The 14,764-nt window shown below is 42.5% G+C and overlaps 1 protein-coding gene across 2 annotated transcripts in view; it reads left to right on the top strand.

Annotated features, from left to right (window-relative positions):
- The window catches only part of LOC311129693 (cytoplasmic protein NCK2-like), a 55,877-nt gene extending 49,598 nt beyond the window's left edge, over positions 1-6,279 (top strand). The window contains exons 3-5 of one of the 2 annotated variants that reach the window (XR_014613301.1): positions 2,075-2,595; positions 3,108-4,465; positions 5,947-6,279. Coding sequence is in view for 1 of the 2 variants with exons in the window: in XM_084162100.1 (XP_084018226.1) it covers positions 2,075-2,595; positions 3,108-3,302 (716 nt within the window). In the remaining variant the exon portion in view is untranslated. Of the gene's footprint in view, positions 1-2,074; positions 2,596-3,107; positions 4,669-5,946 lie in introns of those variants that run through there. The other variant, XM_084162100.1, reaches the window with a different exon arrangement.
- Positions 6,280-14,764: the final 8,485 nt, after the last annotated feature.

Here is a 14,764-nt window from a genome sequence, read left to right as displayed (position 1 = left end):
ACATCGGGTGCTGTAGGTGTCCTGGAGGGCGGGTAGAATGGGCAATACAAAAGATTGAAGTGCCTTTGAACGGGGTATTGTATTGGGTGCAAGGCGTACCAGTTTGAGTGTCTCAAGAACAGCAACGCTGCTGGGTTTTTCTTGCTTAGCAGTTTCCCGCGTGTGTCAAGAATGGTCCACCACCCAAAGGACATCCAGCCAACTTGACACAACTGTGGGAAGCGTTGGAGTCAACTGGGGCCAGGATCCCTATGGAACGCATTTGATACCTTGTAGAGTCCATGCCCCGACAAATTGAGGCTGTTCTGAGGGTAAAAGTGGGTGCAACTCAATATTAGGAAGGTGTTTTGTACACTCAGTGTGTGATGTATGTTTGTGGTGTCTTATCTATCTCCTCTACTGTCTTCACTTCTCAGGCGCTCTGGAAAAACAAGCCCTCACGTAACCCTTGTTTTACATGGACCTTGACTATTCTATTAAACATTATGGTCTGTTCAATATTCCTGTCTTGTTTGCATTTGCCATCCCTTTCTGTCTCTCTTTCTTTGTCTCTCTCTGTTTTCTGTCAGCTCTGCCCTGTGATGTCTGGTCTTCTGTGTGTTAGTAACAGCTGCCAAGGGACTCCTCTCCCCCTCCTACTCCCATCTCCTCACCCGCTCCGCTCACACAACAAAACAGCAGGAAAGTTTAGTGCCACTCTGTTTGAACCCAATAACTTCCTGAGTTAACTCGCACAGTCAACTAAACAGATGTCACCTAGCTCTATATACACTGCAACACACACACTTGTCACTTTTCCCTGTGTTGTGACTAAACAAATGACAGCATTGGAAATGTGTGTGCGCAGTGGAATGCAATTGTTCTTTCTTTAGTTATTCTGTTAGTTATGCAGTATGTGTGGTTACATTTGTATTATTCAGATGTAATTGGTTTGTACAGTAAGAGCTGCCCTGATGTGGGTCTGATGTTATCTTCCAAACAACCAGCATTCAACCACCTGAGCCATGAGAGACATCTGTATGCCAGTCATCCAGCTCCCTGGTTTCGGCAGCTGAACGCATCAGATCAACTCTTAGTTGGCCTAGCTAGCGCTCCCCCATGGGTTACCACGGGTAAATAAGCAGCATGGAGGAGACGAGAGCTTTGTTGTTGCTGCTTGCTGTCTTTGTTGTGCAGAGAGAGGCAAGGAGACAGGTAGGAGGAGAGGCACCTTTGATCCCCTGCCTGCCTGTCAGTCAGTACCACAGCAGAGCCATGCACCAGACACCCTGTCTGCTCCACTTTCCTCCCCATCCCGCATGCACTATTTTCAGCCTTTTGATTAGTGGCTGAGTGGTGCTGAACACCAGGTTTAATGAGGAGATGTGAGTTGTGACGAACACACTAACAGTTGTGACCGAGGGAGTGTGTTTATGTATGTGTGTCTGTCACCTGGGTGCATTTGCTGTATGTGGGTAGAGAGAATTTCTGTGTATGTAGTGTCTGTGCGATCTTGTACTGTATGTATGTGGTCGTGAACATTAATGTGTGTGTGCTGGCCCTCTCTCAGCTCTCTGAGGAGGAAGTCCTCTGTCTTCTATGTTAAGTGTTTACACCCCCACTGGGCCCAGAGTGCAGCCTGCAGCCTCAATTAGTGTCCTGCCCCCCTAACCCCTGCCTGGTCTCCCACTGGAGCTCAAGCCAGCCCTGCCCACACACACACACAAATCCACTTTGTCTCCTGCTGCCTCATTTACTCAAAGCTTTCTCAGTACCACTGGTTTAATGACTTATCAAAGAACTCAAGTGTCTTGGTTTGTAGAGATGCGGCAAGGAACTTAACCCTAATTGCTCCTATAAGTCGCTCTGGATAAGAGCGTCTGCTAAATTGCTAAATGACTAAAATGTTTAGTGCCTGGTTATACAAGTGTCGTACCAGTCCCTGCCACCTACTAGAAGAAACCTAAAATTCTTTTGATTCAATCCACTGGCTCTCTAAAATGAAAGAAAATGTCATGTTAGGTTAGCTTAACATACTGATGTAGTGATTATCTTTCTTTCCCCTATATCTCTCTCTCTTCTCTCACTTTCTCAGGACTGGGTAAGGGCAGAAGGAAGCAGAGTGCCCGTGATGCCTCCCCCACACCCAGCACGGACGCAGAGTACCCCTCCAATGGGAGTGGGGGAGGAGGTGGTGCCGAGCGCATCTACGACCTCACCATCCTGGCCGTTGTCAAGTTCTCGTACATGGCGGAGCGCGAGGATGAGCTGACCCTAGCCAAGGGGTCCCGGGTCACGGTGATGGAGAAGTGCAGTGACGGCTGGTGGCGGGGCAGCCAGGGGGGTCGCGTGGGCTGGTTCCCCTCCAACTACGTCCTGGAGGACCCCGCAGAGAGAGAGGGTGAGGGAGGTGGAGGAGGAAGGGACCCCGGGCTCCCCGCCCTGCCACTGTCGCCCCCTGGCTCCCCACAGATCCGCTACGTGGGGCCGGCGCACGTGGGCAAGTTTGCAGGCAGGGACTGGTACTACGGAGGGGTGACCAGACACCAGGCAGAGCTGGTCCTCAACGAGAGGGGAGAGGAGGGGGACTTCCTCATACGGGACAGCGAGTCATCGGTGAGTGGGGGAAGAGAAGTTGAAGGATTGATTGAGGAATGAATGTATGCATGGATGGATAGTGGGGGGAATAGGATAAGTAGTGTAAGGGATGAAGGATAGATGGTGGAGAGAAAGTGATTGAGGACAGTGGGAGGAAAGGAGTGTTAAGGGAGCAGGGAAGGGTAGAAAAGTAAATTGTAGAATAGGAGAGATCTGCACAGGTGAACAGCAGAAATTTATAAATGAAGTCATAGTGCCCTCTGTTGGTGGATAGTGAGTAGTGTTCGTAAAGTAAAGCATGTTTGTTGGAGACAAATGTAATTACATTTTTACATTTTAATCATTTAGCAGACGCTCTTATCCAGAGCGACTTACAGTTAGTGAGTGCATACATTTTTTCATACTGGCCCCCCGTGGGAAACGAACCCACAACCCTGGCGTTGCAAGCGCCATGCTCTACCAACTGAGCTACACGGGAACGGGAATGTGTTGTGAGTAAATGAACTGACTCTCCCTTTCTCTCCCTCTAGCCCAGTGATTTCTCTGTGTCTCTGAAGGCGCCTGGGAAGAACAAGCACTTCAAGGTGCAGTGTTCAGAGGGGGTCTACTGTATTGGCCAGCGCAGGTTCAGCTCAATTGATGAACTGGTGGAACACTACAAGAAAGCCCCCATCTTCACCAGCCAACACGGAGACAAGCTCTACCTGGTCAAACCGCTGCTGTGACACACATCCATAAACACATATACACACACATAAGCATACCACCAGATGCCCATATCCCAGCTAACCTCAACATGCTGAACTTGGGGAGATAACTTACTGTTTGTTTTAGCCCAGTCACATAGCTAGTCTTGGTTCTGTTTCCTTTCTTTGGTTTGGTTTTGTGTTTCTTTGGAACTCATACATTTTTGTATCTAATTGTAAACACTCTCCAGAGGTTCCAATTATTTATAAAGGAAATAATGACTTCACTAAGTGACCATTGTAAACACCCTCTTTTGCCTTTTCTCTTCATCTCCGCCTTCATCCTCCTCAGAACTCTAGTCATTTTCTTCCGCCTCTACCTCCTCTTCATCCCTCTATCATTGAGGAGAAGTAGGAGAGAGCGAGAGAGAGAGAATTGAAAAGAGTGGAGCGTTTGAATGTCTGTCAATGTACAACCAAATGTGCCACCCACCCACTTACTGTATTGCTATTCTATTGGCTTCAGCTCTACACTACACTTATGGCACATTTCCATACAGGATTTACCCCAGTGTTTTACACAAAAGGCTCAGACTTCTCTGTTTCCCTCTATGCAGGCCGGCACTCGTGTCTCACTGGGCCATGGCTGCGGCGGACCTGCTCTCATTTGGGGCCAAAGCCAGGCCACTGGTACTTTTCAGCTGGCATTTACATAAATGGCTAACTGTGAACTTTATCACCTTCTCACAAAGCAACTGTTTTGATTATGCAGAGGTTGTTGATTCTGCTCTTCACAAATCTTCATTGTCAGCCCTAGCTATGGAAACATAATTTCCCTAGTATAACATAAGGGTGTATACACTATCTAGTGTAACACTGGTGTTACACTAGAAAAGCAGTGTTACTGTTCTGCTAGTCTATTGGCTCCAGCTCTACACTACTTCTGTTTGATTGGCTTCAGCTCTACACTACTTCTATTTGGTTGGCTCCAGCTCTACACTACTTCTATTTGGTTGGCTCCAGCTCTACACTACTTCTATTTGGTTGGCTCCAGCTCTACACTACTTCTATTTGATTGGTTCCAGCTCTACACTACTTCTATTTGGTTGGCTCCAGCTCTACACTACTTCTATTTGGTTGGCTCCAGCTCTACACTACTTCTATTTGATTGGTTCCAGCTCTACACTACTTCTATTTGATTGGCTCCAGCTCTACACAACTTCTATTTGATTGGCTCTAGCTCTACACTACACTTACTGTACTTACTCGCTCATTCCCCGGCCCTAGTGCTGTTTTCCAATGAAAATCAGATCTTCAGGCATTTTACTCTCAAAGTTATATATATGTACAGTACCAGTCAAAAGTTTGGACACACCTACTCATTCAAGGGTTTTTTATTTTTACTATTTTTTACATTGTAGAATAATAGTGAAGACATCAAACTATGAAATAACACATATGGAATCATGTAGTAACCAAAAAAGTGTCAAAAAATATTTGAGATTCTTCAAATAGCCACCCTTTGCCTTGATGACAGCTTTGCACACTCTTGGCATTCTCTCAACCAGCTTAGAGAAATGACAGCCATCATTACTTTAAGACATGAAGGTCAGTCAATCCGGAAAATTTCTAAAACTTTGAAAGTTTCTTCAAGTGCAGTCGCAAAAACCATGAAGCGCTATGATGAAACTGGCTCTCAAGAGGACCGCTACAGGAATGGAAGACCCAGAGTTACCTCTGCTGCAGAGGATAAGTTCATTAGAGTTACCAGCCTCAGAAATTGCAGCCCAAATAAATGCTTCACAGAGTTCAAGTCACAGACACATCTCAACATCAACTGTTCAGAGGGGACTGTGTGAATCAGGCCTTCATGGTCGAATTGCTGCAAAGAAACCACTACTAAAGGACACCAATAAGAAGAAGAGACCTGCTTGGGCCAAGAAACACGAGCAATGGACATTAGACCGGTGGAAATGTGTCCTTTGGTCTGGATTCCAAATTGGAGATTTTTGGTTCCAACCGCTGTGTCTTTTTGAGACGCGTGTGGGTGAATGGATGATCTCCACGTGTAATTCCCACCGTAAAGCATGGAGGAGGAGTTGTTAGGGTGCTTTGCTGGTGACACTGTCTGTGATTTATTTAGAATTCAAGGCAAACTTAACCAGCATGGCTACCACAGCATTCTGCAGCGATACGCCATCCCATCTGGTTTGGACTTAGTGGGACTATCATTTGTTTTTCAACAGGACAATGACCCAACACACCTCCAGGCTGTGTAAGGGCTATTTGACCAAGAAGGAGAGTGATGGAGTGCTGCATCAGATGACCTGGCCTCCATAATCCCCCGACCTCAACCCAATTGAGATGGTTTGGGATGAATCGGACGGCAGAGTGAATGAAAAGCAGCCAACAAGTGCTCAGCATTTGTGGGAACTCCTTCAATACTGTTGGAAAAGCATTCCAGCTGAAGCTGGTTGAGAGAATGCCAAGAGTGTGCAAAGCTGTCATAAAGGCAAAGGGTGGCTATTTGAAGAATCTCAAATATAGAATATATTTTGATTTGTTTAACACTTTTTCGGTTACTAAATGATTCCATATGTATTATTTCATAGTTGTGATGTCTTCACTATTATTCTACAATGTAAACATTTTTTTAAATAAAGAAAAACCCTTGAATGAGTAGGTGTGTCCAAACTTTTGACTGGTAGTGTATATGTAGCTGATGGTGGGCACTAATTCAAGAGTACTAAGACAGTTGTTTTTATTAACCTTTTGCTATGTGCGTCTGTTTACCAATGTATCGATCATGGGGTTCTCAGCTTTTATAAGATATGATATATCTGAATGTTATTGAGCATTGCTATTTTATTCTTGTTCCCACTGTATGTATATATATTCAGAAGAAGATGAGGTACATAATATGAATCATTTCGATACAACCTATGGTACTGTGCCGCTGATGACGTGGTGAGAATTAAAATACTTTTGTTCAATAAAAGTTTTTGCAGAATAACTCAAATCATGGGCTGTGTGGCAGCGTCAATGCTTTCTGTCTCTGCTGTATTGTGTGACAAGTGGTGATGGCTGCTGGTTTCTGGGAGTGGATGGATACATGTTATTATTCTCCCCTATAGTTATCATCAGAGCCATGTATTTAGGAGAGTTGGGCCCATAGAGATCCTATTAAATTCCTAATTCTATGGTTGGGACATTGAGGTTTCTGCATTATGATGCATTTACACGACACTACAACATTCTATTTCAACCCTGTTGGCGCCCTATTAACATTACATGGGGAATATTTAAATAATGCTATGTAACTGGCCACTAAGCATTTACCGTTAGGCGACATCTTTTGTTTTGTCCTGTCCGGACCGGTGGTCTTTTTTAGGTGCGGACCAGATCTAAATCTGAACAAATCATAGACGGTTCAGATTTGGTCCGGACCGGCCTTGATTTGACCCCAAAAAAGACGTCAATGATTGGTTCAGATTTGGTCCGGATTGGCCTTGATTTGGCCCAAATATAGACGTTTATGATTGGTCCAGTATGGTGTTTGCCTTTCGCCACGTCAGTCGCTACATTGGTGTCAGAAATGGGTTGGCAGCCATGACCTTGAAACATCATGACTGGTAGACTAAGCAATATGGTATGAATCTCCTACTAGCCCAAAATTCCAATGATCGTCCTTTTAGATTTGTGGGATGTACTGTAGTGAACGAGTATAGGCCTACACTTCCCACTTAGCATTTACCGATGGCAACATCTTTTGGATGTATTTTTTTGGTCTTGACCGGATGTCTTTTTTTGGTGCAGTCTGGACTGGCCTTCATTTCAATGTCCAAGGATGTTGATTCTTGTTCCGGACCGGACCAAATCTGAACCAATCATAGACGTCTATGTTTGGTTCAGATTTGGTCCAGTCTGGACCGGCCTTGATTTCAATGTCCATTGTCCACAGTACAGTAAAGCACAGTATAAATGTAGTGTATTGTACCCTACTTTACTCCAATGTACTCTATTGAACTAAACTGTACAGTACTATACTCTACTTTTCTTTACTGTAATGTACTGTACTCTACTGAATTAAACTGTACAGTACTATACTCTACTTTTCTTTACTGTAATGTACTCTACTGAATTAAACTGTACAGTACTATACTCTACTTTTCTTTACTGTAATGTACTGTACTCTACTGAATTAAACTCTACTGTACCGTACTGTGCTCTACTCTACTGAATAAAACGTGACTTTCCTGTACCATACTCTAAGGTGCTCTACTGTACTAAACTGCCATACTGAAATGTGATGTTCAAACTTGTGAAACAGCCTATGATGTGTTCAGATTTAGATCTGGTCCGCACCGACCATATTTGTACTTGTTTAGGGGCGGAAGTCATTAGAATAATACCAGCATGCTTTGCAAGTGTTTGACCAAAATGTAAATGTAAAAACATTCAGCAGACGCTCTTATTCAGAGCGACTGACAGTCATTGCGTTCAACTAAGGTAAATAAACATATCACAGGCATAGCAAGTAAATTGAAAGATCTGTAACTGTTACTGAGAATGTTATTGTAGTTGAAGTGGTCTGTTGGTTTATTCTGTAGGTTTGACTACTTTGAACATCATCGCTTCCAGTTTTAAAGCTTTTGAAAAAGCTAACATAAGTGCATGTGACAGATGGGTGCAATAATAAATATTCTGTTGCAATCTTCAGTTGGCTCCTCTTCTATATTATTGTGATATAATGCTTATTTAATTGAGAATGCATGTGCAGTTGAAATTTGTCCATAGAATCATGACTGAAAAATACATATTTTCAAAGTCATAATTATGCATTTTCAACTTCCGTGTAAGACGTCTCTTTTGACATCCGGAAAATACATCTTCTAACCTTTCATTCAACACCTGAAATGCATGTGATGTCAACGTCTGGAAAAGACGTCTAAAATATGTTTTGCTAATTTTGCTTACTGGGCGAATGTCTCAAATTAGAACAATATAAAAAATGTGAAAGGTTGGCCCAACTCTCTAAATACATGGCTCTGGTTATCATCATAGTCAGATCTGTCTGGCTGTTTAAATGCAGTCTGGCTGGCTGCCGATTGACTCAAGCCAGAGGAGATGAGTGAGCGTCTCGCTCAATAATGGATTAACACTTTCTGCCACAGGTCTGATGACACCTAGCTGTCAACATGCAGCTTGAGTGATTGATTGGACTGGATCGACTCGCTTGCCTCAATCTGATCAGAGTATATGACTAATACTGTAGCTCCCTCACAGACACGGTGTCAGTACAAATTATGTAAATGACTGTGAAAGCGTAAACAAACACTCACCAAATTTTTCTTCCACTGACACCCACAACAATGACAACCTTGTCAGACGTGGATTAAGGGTCTGTTAATAGTCAATGACATGGTGTGAAATTGTAGCTTTCTTTCAAAAACATTACTTTAACAACTCACTACAGCAGGCAAATCCCCACGTTAAGAGAAAGTGGAAGGAGAAGAGGTGACGGGAGGAGAGGAGAAGAGGATGGTGGAAGGAAAGGATGTGAGAAGGCACGGGATGAAAGAAGAGGAGGATGAACGACGAGGAGAAGAGAGAAGAGGATTGTGGATCAGAAGACGGTAGAAGGCAGGAAATAAGAGCAGGAGAGAGGATGTAATGTCCCCTAACCCTGAAACTCCCATAGAGGGCACTGGTCCTTTATCTGAAAGAGATGCCCGTCTATGGAAAAGCTCTAACATCTTAAGTTTCCTATTACCTTACTTAACTTCCATGTCTACTGGTCTAGAAACACATTAGATTAGAGGGTGCTGGTGAACGGTAAAGCAAAAAGGACATTAATTACAGAAAGTCCTATACACTGGTTTCTGAGACAGCCAAGCTTTGTTAATCCTGATGAATATATGATCCATTGGTAATGACCTGTCTAATGGAGTTAAGGACAGACGTGGATGGAATTTTATTTCATTCAGGTTTGCTGTGAGAGGTGGAGAGGTGATTGACAGTCTAGTGTTATTGCTGCAGTGTGGAGCAGGGGTATCTGCTGAGTAAGGGAGGGTGTTGTGTTAGTCCTTCCAGCTTGATCTCTAGGGTAATGGCTTGGCCAGACAGACTGTTCACATTACACTCAGTAAATCTGTCACCAGCAAAACATCACACAGTGCCTGTCTGGTGAGGAGGAGTGGGTGAAACATGCACACAAAATATACAGGCCCTGATATGTGTATGTGTGTAACAGTGCAAGTCAGAGCAAAAACCAAGCCATGAGGAGAAGAAATTGTCCGTAGAACTCCGAGACAGGATTGTGTCGAGGCACAGATCTGGGGAAGGGTGCTGTTTAAGATGAGGGAAGACGATTCCTTTTTTAATGAGCATGGCTTTATTTCTATTACAGCATATTGGATGACTGTCATTCGTATTCCATTCACCCAGCTCAATGTTACATCGATAGGTTTAGGCTACCTCATGATATTACAATTTTCCCTATACCCATCATGAGGTTGTTACAACCTAGCCAATTAATTAAAGTTTACAACGTAGGTGCACAGGTCAAGAGAGAAATTAGAGTAATCAAGGTGACAGACAGTGACACATTCAATACCGCCATCTAGCTGATCTAGGTTGTAATCATTAGTCCAACAGTTGCAAATGAGAGTTTATATTGGACAAATGTAGGTACGTTTATCCCCGTTTTGTTCCGTTTGCTCTTTTTAAGAAACGTTATTCAACAGAATCGGTGGAATGAATACACCCCTGATCACACGCAAACACAGAACTAGCAGCCACATACATGGCAAAGGGTGGCTACTTGAAGAATCTCAAATATAAAATATATTATGATTTGTTTAACACTTTTTTGGTTACTACATGATTCCATATGTGTTATTTCGTAGTTTTGATGTCTTTTCTATTATTCTACAATGTAAACATTTTTGAAAATAAAGACAAACCCTTGAATGAGTAGGTGTGTCCAAACTTTTGACTGGTAGTGTACACACAATACCCCATAATGACAAAGCAAAAACAGGTTTTGAGAAATATTTGCAAAAAAATAATAATATCTGAAATATAACATTTACATAAGTATTCAGACCCTATACTCAATACGTTGTTGAAGCACCTTTGGCAGCGATTACAGCCTTGAGTCTGCTTGGGTATGACGCTATAAGCTTGGCACACCTGTATTTGGGGAGTTTCTCCCATTCTTCTCTGCAGCCTTTTACTGAGGAGTGGCTTCCGTCCGGCCACTCTACGATAAAGGCCTGATTGGTGGAGTGCTGCAGAGATGGTTGTCCTTCTGGAAGGTTCTCCTATCTCCACAGAGGAACTCTGGAGCTCTGTTAGAGTGACCATTGGATTCTTGGTCACCTCCTTGACCAAGGCCCTTCTCCCCCGATTGCTCAGTTTGACCAGGCGACTAGCTCTAGGAAGGTTCCAATCTTCTTCCATTTAAGAATGATGGAGGCCACTGTGTTCTTGGGGACCTTCAAGGCTGCAGACATGTTTTGGTACCCTTCCCCAGATCTGTGCCTTGACACAATCCTGTCTCGGAGTTCTACGGACAATTCCTTCTCCTCATGGCTTGGTTTTTGCTCTGACTTGCATTGTCAACTGTGGAACCTTATATGGACAGGTGTGTGCCTTTCCAAATCATGTCCAATAAATTGAATTTAGCACAGGTTTACTCCAATCAAGTTGTAGAAACATCTCAAGAATGTTCAATGGAAACAGGAGTCTCATAGCAAAGGGTCTGAATACTTATGTAAATAAGGTATTTGTTTTTTATTTTGAATACATTTGCAAACATTTCTAAAACACTGTTTATTTTTCGCTTTGTCATTATGGAGTATTGTGTGTAGTTTGATTAGAAAAAAAGAAAAAAATCAACAATTTTAGAATAAGGCGGTAACATAACATAATACTTTCCGAATGCACTGTATAGCTAATTCCTTCTCGCATCTAGACTCTCTCCTCCTCTCTCCTCCTCTCACCTTTTCCCTTCGCTTGTGGACTTCAGTGCACAATAATACAGCTGTCTGTGACCAGGTGAAAAAACCTTTCCAAGCCAAACCTTCATACCATAACCGCTAACCACTACACACAGCCATCGTTGTCACCATATTAGCTAACGTCATAGTCAATATAGCTACTAGAACTAACACGTTAGTAAACCCTCTACAATCATGCAGTACAATGTACAGCAAGCAGTTTAGCAGTTACACCGGCGGACCGGTGGCAATCAATTAATAAAACCAAGAGCTTCCAGTGTTGGATAGCCATAGCCAGCTAGCTAACATAGCATCCCTCTCTGTTTGAGCCGGGTATTTGAGTAGGCTAAACTTGCTAGCTGCGTTTCTTGCTAAGTAAATGAAAGGGGAAAAAAATAAAATAAAATATTGCTAGCTCTCTTTCTCTCTCTCTCTTCCTTCTCCTTCATTTTTGAATAAATTAATTTGTTCAAAACTGTTCAACTATTATCTTTCTCTCTCTTTGAGTCAACTACTCACCACATTTTATGCACTGCAGTGCTAACTAGCTAGCTGTAGTGTTTTCTTTCAGTACTATATTTATTCTCTGATCCTTTGATTGGGTGGACAACATGTCAGTTCATGCTGCAAGAGCTCTTATAGGTTGGAGGACGTCCTCCGGAAGTTGTCATAATTACTGTCTAAGTATATGGAAGGGGGTGAGAACCATGAGCCTAACCGGAGGACAGCCTAGGTTTTGTAATGAAGTCAATATACCCAGAGGAGGACGGAAACTAGCTGTCCTCCGGTTACACCATGGCGCTACCCCAGAGAGTCCTGTTGTGGCTGCTGTAGACCTTCATTGCAAAACAGTGTGTTTTAATCAATTATTTGGTGATGTGAATATATTTAGTATAGTTTTATCTAAAAATAATAATTTGTGTAATGTTTCACTATTTTTATTTTATGAAATTCGCTGAGGTCTACCCCTACCTCCTCTGAGGAGCCTCCACTGGTGTATACATATTGCTGTGTGTGTGTATGTGCTCACATACAGGTGTGTGTAGTGGTTGATTGATCGCTGATTTATTGGCTGGTCTGATCCACTTCTATCTGAACGAGCCGTGGTTGTATTGATTGGCTAATGGGTATGGTGCACTCACACCTCTTCTCCCTCCTTCTCCTCCATCTTGTCATCCTGCCATTTCATCTCATTGTGTGTGTGAATGTGTCAGTGAGAGGAGACTGCTCATATAAAAAGTATTTCTCAGTCTCTGTGATTCCTTTCACCTCTCACTGATGGGAAAGCTTTTAACACACATACAGTGCCTTGCAAAAGTATTCATCCCCCTTGGCGTTTTTCCTATTTTGTTGCATTACAACCTGTAATTTAAATGGTTTTTATTTGGATTTCATGTAATGGACATACACAAAATAGTCCAAATTGGTGAAGTGAAATGAAAAAAAGAATTTGTTTCAAAAAATTCAAAAAAATTAATAACGGTGCGTGCATATGTATTCACCCCCTTTGCTGTGAAGCCCCTAAATAAGATCTGGTGCAACCAATTACCTTCAGAAGTCACATAATTGGTTAAATAAAGTCCACCTGTGTGCAATCTAAGTGTCACATGATCTCAGTATATATAAACCTGTTCTGAAAGCCCCCAGTGTCTGCAACACCACTAAGCAAGGGGCACCACCAAGCAAGCGGCACCATGAAGACCAAGGAGCTTTCCAAAAGTTGTGGAGAAGTACAGATCAGGGTTGGGTTATAACAAAAATATCAGAAACTTTGAACATCTCACGGAGCACCATTAAATCCATTATTAAAAAATTAAAATAATATGGCACCACAACAAACCTGCCAAGAGAGGGCTGCCCACCAAAACTCATGGACCAGGCAAGGAGGGCATTAATCAGAGAGGCAACAAAGAGACCAAAGATAACCCTGAAGGAGCTGCAAAGCTCCACAGCGGAGATTGGAGTATCTGTCCATAGGACCACTAATCCGTACACTCCACAGAGCTGGGCTTTACGGAAGAGTGGCCAGAAGAAAGCCATTGCTTAAAGAAAAAAATAAGCAAAAGGCATGTGGGAGACTCCCCAAACATATGGAAGAAGGTACTCTGGTCAGACGAGACTAAAAATGAGCTTTTTGGCCATCAAGGAAAATGCTATATCTGGCGCAAACCCAACACCTCTCATCACCCCGAGAACACCATCCCCACAGTGAAGCATGGTGGTGGCAGCGTCATGCTGTGGGGATGTTTTTTAACGGCAGGGACTGGGAAACTAGTCAGAATTGAAGGAATGATGGATGGCGCTAAATACAGGTAAATTCTTGAGGGAAACCTGTTTCAGTCTTCCAGAGATTTGAAAATGGGATGGAGGTTCACCTTCCAGCAGGACAATGACACTAAGCATACTGCTAAAGCAACACTCGAGTGGTTTAAGGGGAAACATTTAAATGTCTTGGAATGGCCTAGACCTCAATCAAATTGAAAATCTGTGGTATGACTTAAAGATTGCTGTACACCAGCGGAACCCATCCAACTTGAAGGAGCTAGAGCAGTTTTGCCTTAAGGAATGGGAAAAAATCCCAGTGGCTAGAATTTCCAAGCTTATAGAGACATACCCTAAGAGACTTGCAGCTGTAATTGCTGCAAAAGGTGGCTCTACAAAGTATTGACTTTGGGGGGGTGAATAGTTCTGTTTTTTTGTCTTATTTCTTGTTTGTTTCACAAGAAAAAATATTTGGCATCTTCAAAGTGGTAGGCATGTTGTATAAATCAAATGATACAAACCCCCCCAAAATCCATTTTAATTCCAGGTTGTAAGGCAACAAAATAGGAAAAATGTCAAGGGGGGTGAATACTTTCGCATGCCACTGTATACACACACCCTCCTCTATCTCTTTCACACACACAGTACACACTCCCTCTCTCTCTTTAAAAACTAAAGTTTTTTCTAAGCTAACAATATGGAATTGTTTAAAATAAAAAAAATATTTAAATTATTTCATAAAATAATGAATTCGGTATTTACTACTATAGCCCATAGAAACGCATTGAATAACATTCATAAATGGCAAAAAAGACAGTCAAAAAAGAAATCATAAGGAATAAGGTTTTGAAGTGTCTATCCTACAGTTGAAGTCGGAAGTTTACATACACTTAGGTTGGAGTCATTAAAACTTGTTTTTCAACCACTCCAAAAGTTTCTTGTTAACAAACTATAGTTTTGGCAAGTCAGTTAGGACATCTACTTTGTGCATGACACAAGTAATTTTTCCAACAATTGTTTACAGACAGATTATTTCACTTATAATTCACTGTATCACAATTCCAGTGGGTCAGAAGTTTACATACACTAAGTTCACTGTGCCTTTAAACAGCTAGGAAAATTCCAGAAAATGATGTCATGGCTTTAGAAGCTTCTGATAGGCTAATTGACATAATTTGAGTCAATTGGAGGTGTACCTGTGGATGTATTTCAAGGCCTACCTTCAAACTCAGTGCC

This window comes from Coregonus lavaretus, assembly GCF_964263955.1.
Source record: "Coregonus lavaretus genome assembly, chromosome: 5".
Classification (NCBI taxonomy): domain Eukaryota; kingdom Metazoa; phylum Chordata; class Actinopteri; order Salmoniformes; family Salmonidae; genus Coregonus; species Coregonus lavaretus.
This window is presented reverse-complemented; position numbering and strand designations above follow the sequence as displayed.